Source organism: Lithobates pipiens, unplaced genomic scaffold, assembly GCF_037356315.1.
Source record: "Lithobates pipiens isolate NorthernLeopardFrog02 unplaced genomic scaffold, aLitPip1_a1.2 Scaffold_22, whole genome shotgun sequence".
NCBI classification, from domain to species: domain Eukaryota; kingdom Metazoa; phylum Chordata; class Amphibia; order Anura; family Ranidae; genus Lithobates; species Lithobates pipiens.
The window spans coordinates 307023012-307036151 of NW_027507784.1; the positions used below are offsets into that span (position 1 = coordinate 307023012).

At 46.6% G+C, this 13140-nt stretch overlaps 1 protein-coding gene across 1 annotated transcript in view; it reads right to left on the bottom strand.

Moving 5' to 3' along the window:
• PRKCB (protein kinase C beta) overlaps nt 1-12784 on the bottom strand; it is a 344681-nt gene extending 331897 nt beyond the window's left edge. The window contains exon 1 of the mRNA XM_077449335.1: nt 12519-12784. Coding sequence (XP_077305461.1) covers nt 12519-12679 — 161 coding nt within the window. The 5' untranslated portion in view covers nt 12680-12784. The remainder of the gene's footprint in view (nt 1-12518) is intronic.
• Between the last annotated feature and the right edge of the window lie 356 nt (nt 12785-13140).

Sequence of the window (13140 nt, forward strand, 5' to 3'; positions counted from 1 at the left end):
CGCCGCACAGATTCCCAAAAGTCGTTTCTGCACTTCCCCTTGGCGATTTCAGGTGCGATTTCAATCACACCTGAGGGTGGCACAGTGGTGTAGTGGGTAGCACTCTCGCCTAGCAGTAAAAGGTCGCTGGTTCGAATCCCAACCATGACACTACCTGCCTGGAGTTTGGATGTTCTCCCCATGCAGGTTTCCTCTGGGTACTCTGGTTTCCTCTCACACTCCAAAGACATGCTGGTAGGTTAATTGGCTTCTGTCTAAATTGGCCCTAGTATATGAATGTGAGTTTAGGGACTTAGATTGTAAGCTCCTTGAGGGTAGGGACCTATGTGAATGTACAATGTATATGTAAAAGCGCTGTGAAAATTGACGGCGCTATTCAAGTACCTTAAAATAATAATAATAATAATAAACATCTGTGCAGGAAACCGCAATCTGATTTATCAGACTCCACGAGTCCATGCACAAAATGCTGTAAACTAGCTGTAGGTAGTTAGTCCAGCACCACCCTGTAAAGACAAACAGGACCAATTACCTGACCATTGGGCATGGTGTCTAATCTTTGCTCTGTTGCAGCACTACAGCCACGGCTGTGTCATTGTATCATGTGCTCTGCTACTTGTTGTGGATCCTCTTTACAACCCATATATGCTATTGCAGAAAATAGTAACCACAGGGGTCAGCAGGGGGCGCACTATCCTACACTCAGAAGCGACAGGGGTAACAGTGGTGGTAGTAGCTCTGCAAAACAAGTGTGCTGCAGGTCTGATTTTGTTTTACGACACGAAACCCGCAAGTGTGAAGTTGGCCTACCACAATGGCAACAGACTTTTTGGGGGTCATCCCTCTCCAACTAATGATCCCCCAATGTACATTGTACTTTGCCACAGGGGCACCCCGTTCCAACACATGCGCTGCATGGATCTAAATAAATATGCATTGCTGATTTTGCCAAAGAGCAGGTCAGTTAAATCCCCATAGGAAGTGAAGAGACGGTGCACTACATGTTAAAAGATGCACAAGCAGGCATGACCCTTCACCCTGGGTTCACACATATGTGATGTCAGGCGTTCAATGCGAGTCGCACTATATTGCGGTGCCAATCACATTCAAAGTCTGTGCAATGTAAATTCAACCATACAGCTGTATGGCTGTATGTGCCCCGCTTGTCCTTTTAGAACTACAAATCCCAGCAGGCCATACTTCTAGCTGGCTGACAGAAAATGCTGAGCTTTACCGCACTCAAAATCAGGATGGGTTGGATTTAAATTATAATTTTTAAAGAGCAACTGTCATCTCTGTCCCTCAGCGGCTCCTCCTGACCCGCTGTTGGACTCCCCGACAGTCCCAATCACTTTAATGGGACGGCTGGTGATGTGGCACTGAATGACAGGTGAGGGACGTGGATGTCCGCCAACAGGCACTGCCATGATGGATCTGAAATGACAGCTGCTCTTTAATTGTAAGGACTTATTCTTGCTGGTAGTTAGAATCATTAATATTTGCAAACAAAATGAAGGCTTCCTATTTAGAATAAGCTGTCAGGTTAGCGATATCAGAACCGATTCAATCATACAGTTTGTAGTGTACATAGATTTGCAAAACAATGGGATAAAGGGATATTCTTGAACTTTGTTATCTCATGGTTACAGTGAAATTGTGTGAATTGCTGTATAACAAAGTGTATGCAGTAATACATTGTAACCTGATTTTGGCAATCCGTTGGGGGTGTTCTTATCTTTGAATGCAGTGCGGTCAATAAAAGAGCAAGAAGCAGCATAAGGAGCAAATCTGTTCCAATGTGCTAACAAGAAGCATGCTGATAGGGGGAGAGAGCAGAGTGACAAAGATAAGAGCTTATCACACTCTGCTTCTCCTTCACTGTCCAATCAGAGGCTGGGGCAGGTTCAGGGGAACCTGGGCTCTGAGGAAGTGGGTTGAATATTGCTTGTCATCAGGCTAAGGATATATAGTGGCAGGAAAAAGTACAGCAGGGGAAATCTCTGGATTGAAGGTAATGAGCTATTGGTTTTTATCTTGTTCATCTTGGCTGGGGCCCTACCTTAGGCTCCATTCACACTTGTGTGATATGTCAAGTCACAGTCATTTTTTAATGGTCATTGTGACTTAAAGGAGAAGTATAGCCAAAGCTTGTTTGGCTGGGCTTCTCTGGGTCATAGGAGTGCAATTAATTCGTTTTGCGCTCCTATGAGCAGCGGACTGAAGTCCACTCTCTGCTGACGTCATGGATACCAATCTGTCCAGGCTCTGCGTCATCACAACCACCAAGTCTGGAGCCGTCAGGTGCCTGAGATGGCCGCTTCCGACCCCTTCCACGGCTCAGCGCTCCAATGAGTGAGGAGGGAGAAGAGCAGAGAGCTGTGACTGACAGTCTGCAGCTTTCTGCTCATGGAGCTCTGAAAACCGAGTGATCGGCAGTGTTCGATCGCTCGGTTTTCTGTGAAGAGGCGCCAGGGGACAGATGAAGCATCAGAACGAAGCTGCATCCACCTAGGCAAGTATCAGAAAAAATTAATTTCTTTACTTCTCTTTTAAAGTAGCAGCAATTTTAAAAATGTGCCTGTAATACTTTGGTGCGACTTAGGCCTACTGAGTGTAACGTCACGCCAAAAGTCACATCAAAGTTGCGCTATTGTGAACGAACGGAGCCTTAATCACATGCTATCCATAGCTTCACATAATGTAGATCATTCAGCACCGCAGTCTATATATTGTTTACATCCTTCCCCAGCCCTGAAGGGGTCATTTGCTCGGCAGCGGCACTCCAGGTGTAGAATGACTGAGGGCATTCTGCTGCCAACCAATGACTCTCAGGGCAGAGGGAGGCCCAAGATGTAGACAATGTGTAGACAGCAGCAATGAAGGTCATTCTGCATCCATGCCCCTGCCAAGTGAATGACTCACGCAGAGCCAGGAGGCCGATGTAAACACAGACAAGGTGAAGGCGGCTGCGGCGGTGCAGGTATAGAATGGCCACTGCCTTCAGTTCCTCTGAATAAATGAAAGCCATGGCCATTCCACGCCTGCACCGCTGCCTACACATTGTTTGTGTTTACATCTCCACCTGACCCTGAATTCAATAGTAAGTGGTGCATATGGACGTGCCCATTGCCGGCACACTTAACCAGAACGGTTTAGTGCGCGGGCAACTGTCTATTTCGGTAGGCCGGCAGTAGTGGGCAGTCTGGCGCACATTTAACCGTATCACACAGCTTCCCTTTTCTTTTTTTCAAACCTTATGTGACATTTCCTTCATGTCACCATACAGCAGCACGGTGCATTGAGCTGCTGTAAGTAACACGCGGCACCTTCCTGTGTGCTGTGATAAAATTCATCACGTCTATATTTTATCGCAACTCGGGCTGCACTGCAGTGCGAATGGGCCACATAGAACACAGCAGGGGAAAAATGCCAGTCACCTCACTGTGTGTGAACAGGAACTTCAACATTTATTCAAATGCTTACATAAAATACGGCCAATCGGCCGCTACAGACCAAAAAAAAAAACGCAGCTGTGGGATTAAATCCTAGTCTACTCACATCTGTATAAAAACGGTACGCAGTGTGATCTGCTTACCTTGTGTCCTTATAGCAGGAACACACGGTTAGAAAATAGAACGATCGCTCGACCGCTGATACAGCGCTTGATGGTCAACATCGTCGCCAACATTAACCAATCAATCAAAAAAATAATAATTATCTTCAAAAATGCAATTGATTTCATATGTAGTGTTGACTAGGGATGAGCCCAATGTTCGAGCCGAACGGAAATTCTAGTCAAACATCGGGTATTCACCTGTTTGCCAAACATTATGCAAGTTCAAAAGCCACGGAACATTAAAGTCTATGGGACATTAATATGAAAAACCAAAAGTGCTCATCCTAAAGGCTTATATGCAATTTATTGGCATAAAAAGTGTTTGGGGACCCGGGTCCTGCCCCAGGGGACATGCATCAATGCAAAAAATATATATATATTTTTTAAAAACAGCCATTTTTTTTGGGAGCACTGATTTTAATAATGCTTAAAGTGAAACTTTAACTCCTTTAACTATGCCTCAACATGGGGGGGATGTTTTGGGGTCCCCCCAAAACATCTTGTCCCCATGTTAATGGGGACAAGAACCTCATCCACACAACCCTTGCCCAGTGGTTGTGGGGGTCTGCAGGTGGGGTGCTTATTGGAATCTGGAAGCCCCCCTTTAACAAGTGGATGCCCAGATCCCGGCCTCCGCCCCTCCCCCATGTGAATTGGTAACGGGTACATGGTAATCCCTACCAATTCACAAAAAAAATAAAAAATAAAAGTGTCAAAAATAGTAAAAAAGACAAGACACTTTGGAACAAGTCCTTTACTAGAAGATAAAAAAACAAAAATGTCCCACAATGTAAATCTCGCTCCTCCCAACAAGCCGGAAAAAAAACAGCTCCACCTCCAAGGGAGGCTCCCGAGTGACGCTTCTTCCTCAGCTGTTATATAGCTGAGGACAGCACCACTCTTATGTAAACAGGGACCCCGCCTTCCTCTGACATCACGTGGGGGGGGGGGCGGGGCAGTCATTTACATCACCGGGCAGCCCCGCCCTCAGCTATATAACAGCTGTCAGCGAGAAGAAGTGTCACTCAGCATTTTTCAATGTGTTCTGTGGGAAAACTGTGCCACTTTACAGGCATACGAAGGACAACCCCCAGGTACGATATTTAAAAGGAATTTTTTCATTTTTATTGTTTCACTTTAAGCATTATTAAAACCACAGCAGTTTTTAAAACTTTTTTTTTCATTGATACGTGTCCCCTGGGGCAGGACCTGAGACCCCAAACACTTAGGACAATAACTTGCATATAAGCCTTTAAAATGAGCACTTTTGATTTTTCATGTTCGTGTCCCATAGACGAATGGTGTTTGTTCAACGAGTTCTGGTGTGAACCGAACCGGGGTGGGGTGGGGGGTGTTCGGCTCATCATTAGTGTTGACGTCTCACATCGTTAGTTTTGACGTCTACTAGCTCCGCTCACGTGTGATAATGTTCAAGAGACATTTTACAGACGACCTTCACTCCAACAAATAGAATATTGTTAATTCGCAAACGATACGACACAATTTTTCCATCAGTCTTTTTTCGTTCACAATATCAGTCAGCCAATCGTTCAACAACGAAAATTTTCGCTCAATTTTCTTATCGTGTACTCCTGCCATTAGGCTCCCCTTACACCTGGGCAAATTTTGAATCAATTTCTAAATATGCTCTGCTAAAATGACAAATCACAAAACACAATTTTTAGATGCTATTCATTTTAATAGCATCTAAAATTCTGCCGCGACAAACCGAGCTGCAATCGAAGGAAACAGCATCGCGCAAAGCTTGTCGCCCGAAAGAAGCTCCTGTTCCTTTTTTCTGCGACAAGCTCCACACAATGCGATTTGCAGCAGATGCAGCGCAATTTATCGTGCGGCAATCGCTGTAAAATTGCACCGCAATTTAATGTGCCATTAAAATGAATGCCATCTGAAATTCACCTTGTGCAATTTATCATTTTAGCAGAGTGTTTTCAAATCGCAGGCAGGTGCAAATGCAGCCCAAGGCTGAACTCACTATGCAGGTTGTGTTTTCCCGATGCATTTTGTGGCACGGTTTGCATTTTTTTTCACATGCGTTTTTACCCATTTTTAATATGGTTTTGAGGCATTTCGCATTTTTGTAGATGTGTTAAAGTGATTTTAAAGTCTAATTTTTTTACCCCTATTAAGACAACATGTTATACTTACCTGCTCTGTGCAGGGGTTTTGCATGGGCTACCTGGATCTTCCTCTTCTCGGGTCTGTGGCTGGAGCTCCTGGCTTCTCCCTCCTGTTGAGTGCCCCAACAGCAAGCAGCTTGCTATGGGGGCACCTGAGCTGAGCTGTAGCTCCCTGTGTCTATTGAGACACAGACGCGTTTCACCATCTTCCCCTCTCTCTCATGATTGGCTAACTGGGTTTGGTTGACAGCAGCGGTAGCTAATGGCGCCACTGTTATCTCAGGCAATCAAAAGAGGAAGTCCCAGACGAAAGAGGCACTCATGGACAACGCTGGATAGGGATGAGCTCAGGTAAGTATTAGACCCTTTTCACACTGGAGCGCTTTTCAGGTGTTTTAGCCCTAAAAATAGCGCCTGAAAAGCTCCTCTCAAGCCACCCCAGTGTAAAAGCCTGCGAGTGCTTTCACACTGGGGCGGTGCGCTTGCAAAACAGGGAATAAAATCCTGTAAACAGCATCTTTGGGGCGGTGCAGGATTGCTGTATACACCGCTCCCAAAATGTCCTGCCCATTGAAATGAATGGGTAGCGCTGCCAAAGAGCCTGCAACGCGATTGGCAGCGCCGCAACACGAGACGCTATTAACCCTTTCTTCGGCCGCTAGAGGGGTTACCTCTATAACAGCGTTAAAGCGCTGCTAAAGCTAGAGGCATATTACCACTATCGTCCACACCGCCCCAGTGTAAAAGGGGTCTGCTACACACGGAAGGTTTTTTTATCCGAATGCATTAAGATAAAAAAACCTGCCTTTACAACCCCTTTAATGTTGCTAGGAAGAAAGATCTGTAGTCATAAAGTAAAACGCACCAAAAACACACATACATGCATTTTTTTATGCTCTTTTGATGCGATTCCATTGAGGTCTATTAAGACAAAAATACACTGTGCTTTGTGGAAAAAAAAAAAAAAAAAAAAAAAAAATAAAGTCCCTGCACCATATGAACTAATGTTAAATGGACTGTAGTGCGTTTCTGCAAACGCACTGCAAAATGCATAGTTGTGAACCTAACCTAACACAGCTGCACCCTTAGTAACACAGAGACCATATTTTTACCATTTACCAATTCAGAACAGTATAGAAACAGGAGAGGGTTGCTTTTTGGTTGCTATAGGTTACCGTGCTGAATGTGATACAAGGGCCCATGGAGCTCAGCAGTCCCATTACTGCAAGTAAGCCAGGATGCTGTTATCACATTACCAAATAAAACTGCATTTTAATCCAAGTTGGGGGCCATCATCTGCCTATTGTCCTCGCCAAGCAGCTGGAATCCTGTCACTACGAAGGGCATCTCATTCATACCGCCGCTGCCATTCATTAAAGACTCTGCCGCTAATCTGGAGGCACAAATGGAACGCCGCGCTCGGAAAAAATCCCTACTTAAGCCACAATGGCTGCGTTACTAATGCAGTCCGCGCTGGGTCTTCCCAAACGGCGTTCCTTCACATCTCCGGAGGTTTTAACCTGCACTGCAACCAGGAGGAGGAGGAGGGGGGGGGGGGAGGATTGTGTCAGCCAGCAGCAAATCCAGCCATGGGTGACAGAGGAGTCTATTACAGCAGCTATTCACAATGCAGTGAAGTTTCCTGTGTGTGTTTGCACCAGGAACTGATGTTATCACTAAGATATCAATGGGAAAATGAGCGTCCCATTAACACCCTGATCCCTTCGATCATCCCCTCCGTTGTGCCGTGCAACCCTCAGCACTGCACCGCTCCCCCTGCAATGTCAACTGTCACAAGTAACCACAGTTCTACAACATGGATGACACTCCATGCCAAAAAAAAAAAAAGCCCATCTCTATTAATCGGCTCAACAAACAGGCACCTCCATCGTTCTGCCAGAAAACATATTGGCTTTGCGAAGACACGAGTAAACACAACAGGAACCGCAGCAAGAAATAACAGCCCGGGGAGAATGTTCACGCTTACAGTTACAACACCGAAAACAACACTGAAACCGGAATGCAGAGATGCAAATTAGAGAAGGAAGCACGGGCCCGCAGCTTGGCACATCACCACTTGGGGTTTTTAACTCTGCCAGGGTCAGTCACCAGGCTTCGCAAAACAAAGTGCCAATCAGAAATAATCCGTCATTACTACGACTGCTGTGGAACGACGGTGGCATCCGGTTGCAAAGGGTTACCGCACTTCTGCGTCTTATCACTGGGGACAACCTCTGTTGTGGAACTACAAGTCCCATGAGGCAATGCACATTGGGATTTGTCGCCCCCACCCCCCAAGGCTATAGTGACTTATAAAGCGTGCGCTCCCTGCTTATGCAAACCTTTTATAGATTTAATTTAATAAGGAAAAGTGCAACAGCCGCAACCACTAAGCCACCAGCAGCCCTCAGCACTCCTCCAACACTACATTTAAAAAAGGCTGGAGCTGATTGGTTGTCATGGGTTACTACATTTCAAGCATCCGCTTTTGCGGAGCACTACTTATGTCCTTTATGTCAGAATGGCGCTATAAACACGTGCGGCGTCAGTGAAAGTTCCAAGCAAAGCGAGAGGTTAACCGTGACGTGTAATCATGCATCCTCTGCTTAATATGCACCACAGCATCTGTGTGCAGATCCCACGTGAAACACAAGTCATTCTCAACAAAAGCACTGAGAAGTTCAGCAAACCACAGCAGCCAATCCGCTTCCATTTGCGAAAGGTAAACGGCTAACATTGGCCATACCTAGAATGATTTTACATAGGAATGTACAGTCGATCGCTTTACTGTCTGGGAGAAAAACAAACACAATCACAAGAGCAAAAAGATGGTTTGACATGCAATACACAACAGTCCTATTGATTCATCGACTTCCCTACTATTGGATTTTCTGTTCAAACTGATACGCTGGGGGTTATTTACGAAAGGAACTTTGTACTGAAAGTGCATTTGGAAGTGCAGTTGCTGTAGATCCGAGGGGCACATACAAGGAAAATAAAAAACAGCATTCTAGCTTGCACATGATTGGATGATAAAATCAGAGCTTCCCCTCACTTCAGATCTACCCCTTAGATTTACAGCGACTGCACTTTCAGTGCAATTTTAAGTGCACTTTGCACTTGTAGTGCAAAGCGGATTTGCCTTTCGTAAATAACCCCCACTATGTTGTCTTTTTCGATAATTCACAGATTGGATCGTTTTGTCCATCCCTGAGAATTGTTTAGGGTTCAGAGAAAGTAACGTCACCAGGAACTCCAAAAAAAAGGGTCCAAAGCTTAAGGCTGGGTTCACGCCATTGCGAATTGGATGCAGGATTTCCAGCATCCTATTCGCAGGAGATCTCTCTATGAAGCCGGTTCACATATCTCCGCAGCGGGTCCGGTGCGTCTTTTGGTCCGTTTCAGGTCTGAATTCACCCCAAAATTCAGGCTGAAAGCAGACCTGAAATGATGAACCAGGACGCAACAGGCCCCTGCTGTCAGCCGCATGCAGCCCATATGTGAACTCAGCGATCACATGGATCCAGCAGGAAGCAATGTTTTGGAGCCACGCAGTACCCCTTTATCAGGCATTAGGGGTCCTGTGTGGCTCCAAAAGTTTACTTTCTGCTGTAATGATGTGATCGCTGATTAAAACTTTGGGCCCATTAGTGGAGATCCTGGTGATATTACTTTCTCTGACTACACACCGTTTCAGCCGGTGGTCACTTCAGCAACCATTTATAAATACAGCCATCTCTACAGCAATGTGTGCATTGGGAATATTGCATTGGAAATGTTTGGGGTTCATGCACACCGTCCCGATCAGATCATTACATGTAGGGCTCATTCACACCGCCCCGATCAGATCATTACATGTAGGGCTCATTCACACCGCCCCGATCAGATCATTACATGTAGGGCTCATTCACACCGCCCGATCAGATCATTACGTGTAGGGCTCATTCACACCGCCCCGATCAGATCATTACATGTAGGGCTCATTCACACCGCCCCGATCAGATCATTACGTGTAGGGCTCATTCACACCGCCCGATCAGATCATTACATGTAGGGCTCATTCACACCGCCCGATCAGATCATTACATGTAGGGCTCATTCACACCGCCTTGATCAGATCATTACATGTAGGGCTCATTCACACCGCCCGATCAGATCATTACATGTAGGGCTCATTCACACCGCCTTGATCAGATCATTACATGTAGGGCTCATTCACACCGCCTTGATCAGATCATTACATGTAGGGCTCATTCACACCGCCCGATCAGATCATTACATGTAGGGCTCATTCACACCGCCCGATCAGATCATTACGTGTAGGGCTCATTCACACCGCCCCGATCAGATCATTACATGTAGGGCTCATTCACACCGCCCCGATCAGATCATTACGTGTAGGGCTCATTCACACCGCCCGATCAGATCATTACATGTAGGGCTCATTCACACCGCCCGATCAGATCATTACATGTAGGGCTCATTCACACCGCCTTGATCAGATCATTACATGTAGGGCTCATTCACACCGCCCGATCAGATCATTACATGTAGGGCTCATTCACACCGCCCGATCAGATCATTACATGTAGGGCTCATTCACACCGCCTTGATCAGATCATTACATGTAGGGCTCATTCACACCATCCCGATCAGATCATTACATGTAGGGCTCATTTACACCATCCCGATCAGATCATTACATGTAGGGCTCATTCACACCGTCCCGATCAGATCATTACATGTAGGGCTCATTCACACCGTCCCGATCAGATCATTACATGTAGGGCTCATTCACACCGTCCCGATCAGATCATTACATGTAGGGCTCATTCACACCGTCCCGATCAGATCATTACATGTAGGGCTCATTCACACCGTCCCGATCAGATCATTACATGTAGGGCTCATTCACACCGTCCCGATCAGATCATTACATGTAGGGCTCAATCTCAGCACAATCACCGCAGTGTGTGGTTACATGTTTGCAGTACGCTTTTTGGCAATTTTTTTTGACCACAAAAATTTATTTTGTGCATGAACACATTTTGTTATCTCGCATTTATGTGCATTCTGTTGCATTTACACGCATGCATGCCGATATCCGCAGTAGTGTGAAGTAGGGCAATTAGAAAAACGTTTGACTGCCCATGCGTTCAGGATGCATACCCATTAGCAGCTGCTGTGAATGAACCCTGTGCTGTCACCAGGGTACAAGGTATATTGAAGAAAACAAGTTGCACCTTGATGTTTTTGAAATATGACACAATCAAGCGCAACAGGCATCCCCACAAACTAGGTCTACCGTAAGCTGCGCCAGCCAATCCCATTGGGAATAGACCCGGCTTATTAAGGCCCACCTCTGGGGCAAAGTACAAGCCTGCTGCACAGTAGCGCAGTCCCCCTCAATGCTAACCTGGGCCCTCAATGCTAACCTGGGTCCAGGGTGGACACAAAAAAAAGCGGGGTGGGGGGGAAAAGAGCAAGAAGGGGGGGGCTGTGGGGAAAAGAGCAAGAAGGGGGGGGGGGGAAGCTGTGGGGAAAAGAGCAAGAAGGGGGGGGGGGGAGAGAGAGGCTGCGAAGAACGCTCCTACAACCTGGTAAGTGTTTTTCACAGCCCCCCCCCCCCACAAGATCTAAACAAGCCATTAACCCAGGGTTGTTCCCATGCACAGAGCTCAGCTTTAAAGAACAGTTCGCACCATGCCCGCTCATGAATCGCACAGCGACACGCTATATGTTTCTGTGCGGTGCGATTTTAGCCCATTCATTTTGAAAGGGCTAAAATTGCATGGCACTGCACCAAAGTAGTGCATGCACTAATATTTAAAAGGCCCTGTAACCGGATCGCATGATACTTTTTTTTACTTCAGTGTGAACAGACGTACTGCGTTTGCGACCTGCCTTCGAGGTGTCATTAACTTTTTTTTACAGCCGCTGCAGATCGCAAATGGAGCATGTTTTGCATGCGGTCTGAATCGCAGAGCGCAGTCCTATGCAGACATGGTGTGGACCAACTCTTAGCAAGAGCAAGTTTACCTATGTGTGTGCCCATTCAAATGAATAGGTTGCAGTAACTTCCTCAAAATGTGCACCATTAATAATTAGCAGACGCGTGGAAGTGCCGCACGCATTACGCAAGTGCGGTAACTTATCGCCTTTCATTATCTGAGCTGTCGCAAAAAAAAAAAAAGATGATTCTGGATTGGCCGAGGAATGATCCTACACTTTGCACACGGGGGGGAGGAGATATGAACTAAATTACTAAATTTGATGCAGCGCTGTAAAGTAACCAATCAGCTTCCAGGTTGTATTGTCAAAGTTTTATTGAATAAGCAGAAGTTGGAAGCTGATTGGTTACAGCCGCAGATTCTGCGTGCTCCAGTTTCAATTTGAAATAAAAATTTTGTTGCACTAGTAAAAGCTTATTTACAGCGCAATCCCTGCGTCCGGTCTATTTGCAGTGCGGCTTATTGACATTTTTTTCTGAGTCGCGCTGTGATGCGTTTCGATACGTTTGCACGCGGGGAAAAAACGCACCACGATTTACTTTTTTTTAATGGTGTGCGTTCATTTTTCATTCATAAGCATTCAATAATAAAAAAACAAAAGTGCAAAACAACTGCTTGTGGTGTGACTGAGCCCCAATGTGTGCCATAGAAGGGAACTACACCCTGCCCAGGAGTGCCCAGCACAGTGTAGTGCCAGGGACAGGTGCGGGCAGGAAATGGGCTCCTCCCCGGTTCCCCCCACTCTCTCACCAGATGAAGTCGGTGCAGTGGCTGCAGAAGGTGGGTTGCTTGAAGAAGCGCGCAGTGAACTTGTGGTCCTTCACCTCATGCACGTTCTTCTGGCGGAGGGCCCCCTTCCTGGCGAAGCGGTTGGTGGTCTCTTCCAGCTCTCCGTCGGCGGGGTCAGCCATGCTGAGCGGGGGTGGGAGGAGGGGGGCGCTGTGCACGGTGCTGCAGGCTGTGCGCTGCTCTCCGCTCTCCCCGGGCACACTGCACTCTCCTCTGCACACAGCTGCTTCCCCGCACCGAGCGTCAGCCGCGCCACGCCCCCCTCATCTGCCTAGGCACACCCCCGTCACCTAGCCGCGCCCACTCCCGCAGCGAGGACCACACAGCCCAGCGCAGCATCTTCTCGGGGATGCCAAACTTCCCTGCAAAATGCCAGCCGCCTGGCACTGATCCCGCTGCATGGGCTTTACTAGGAGACCTTGTATTAGTTTACTGTGCTATCGGGTATATTTCAATACATGTTGAAACTTTAAATGATAAGTTATTTTAACTGCAACTCCCCACATTACTGCTGGGCAGTTTTATTGAATATTCTGCACTCTTGTTAAATTGGCATTTTATATATTTATATCTATATAAAAAC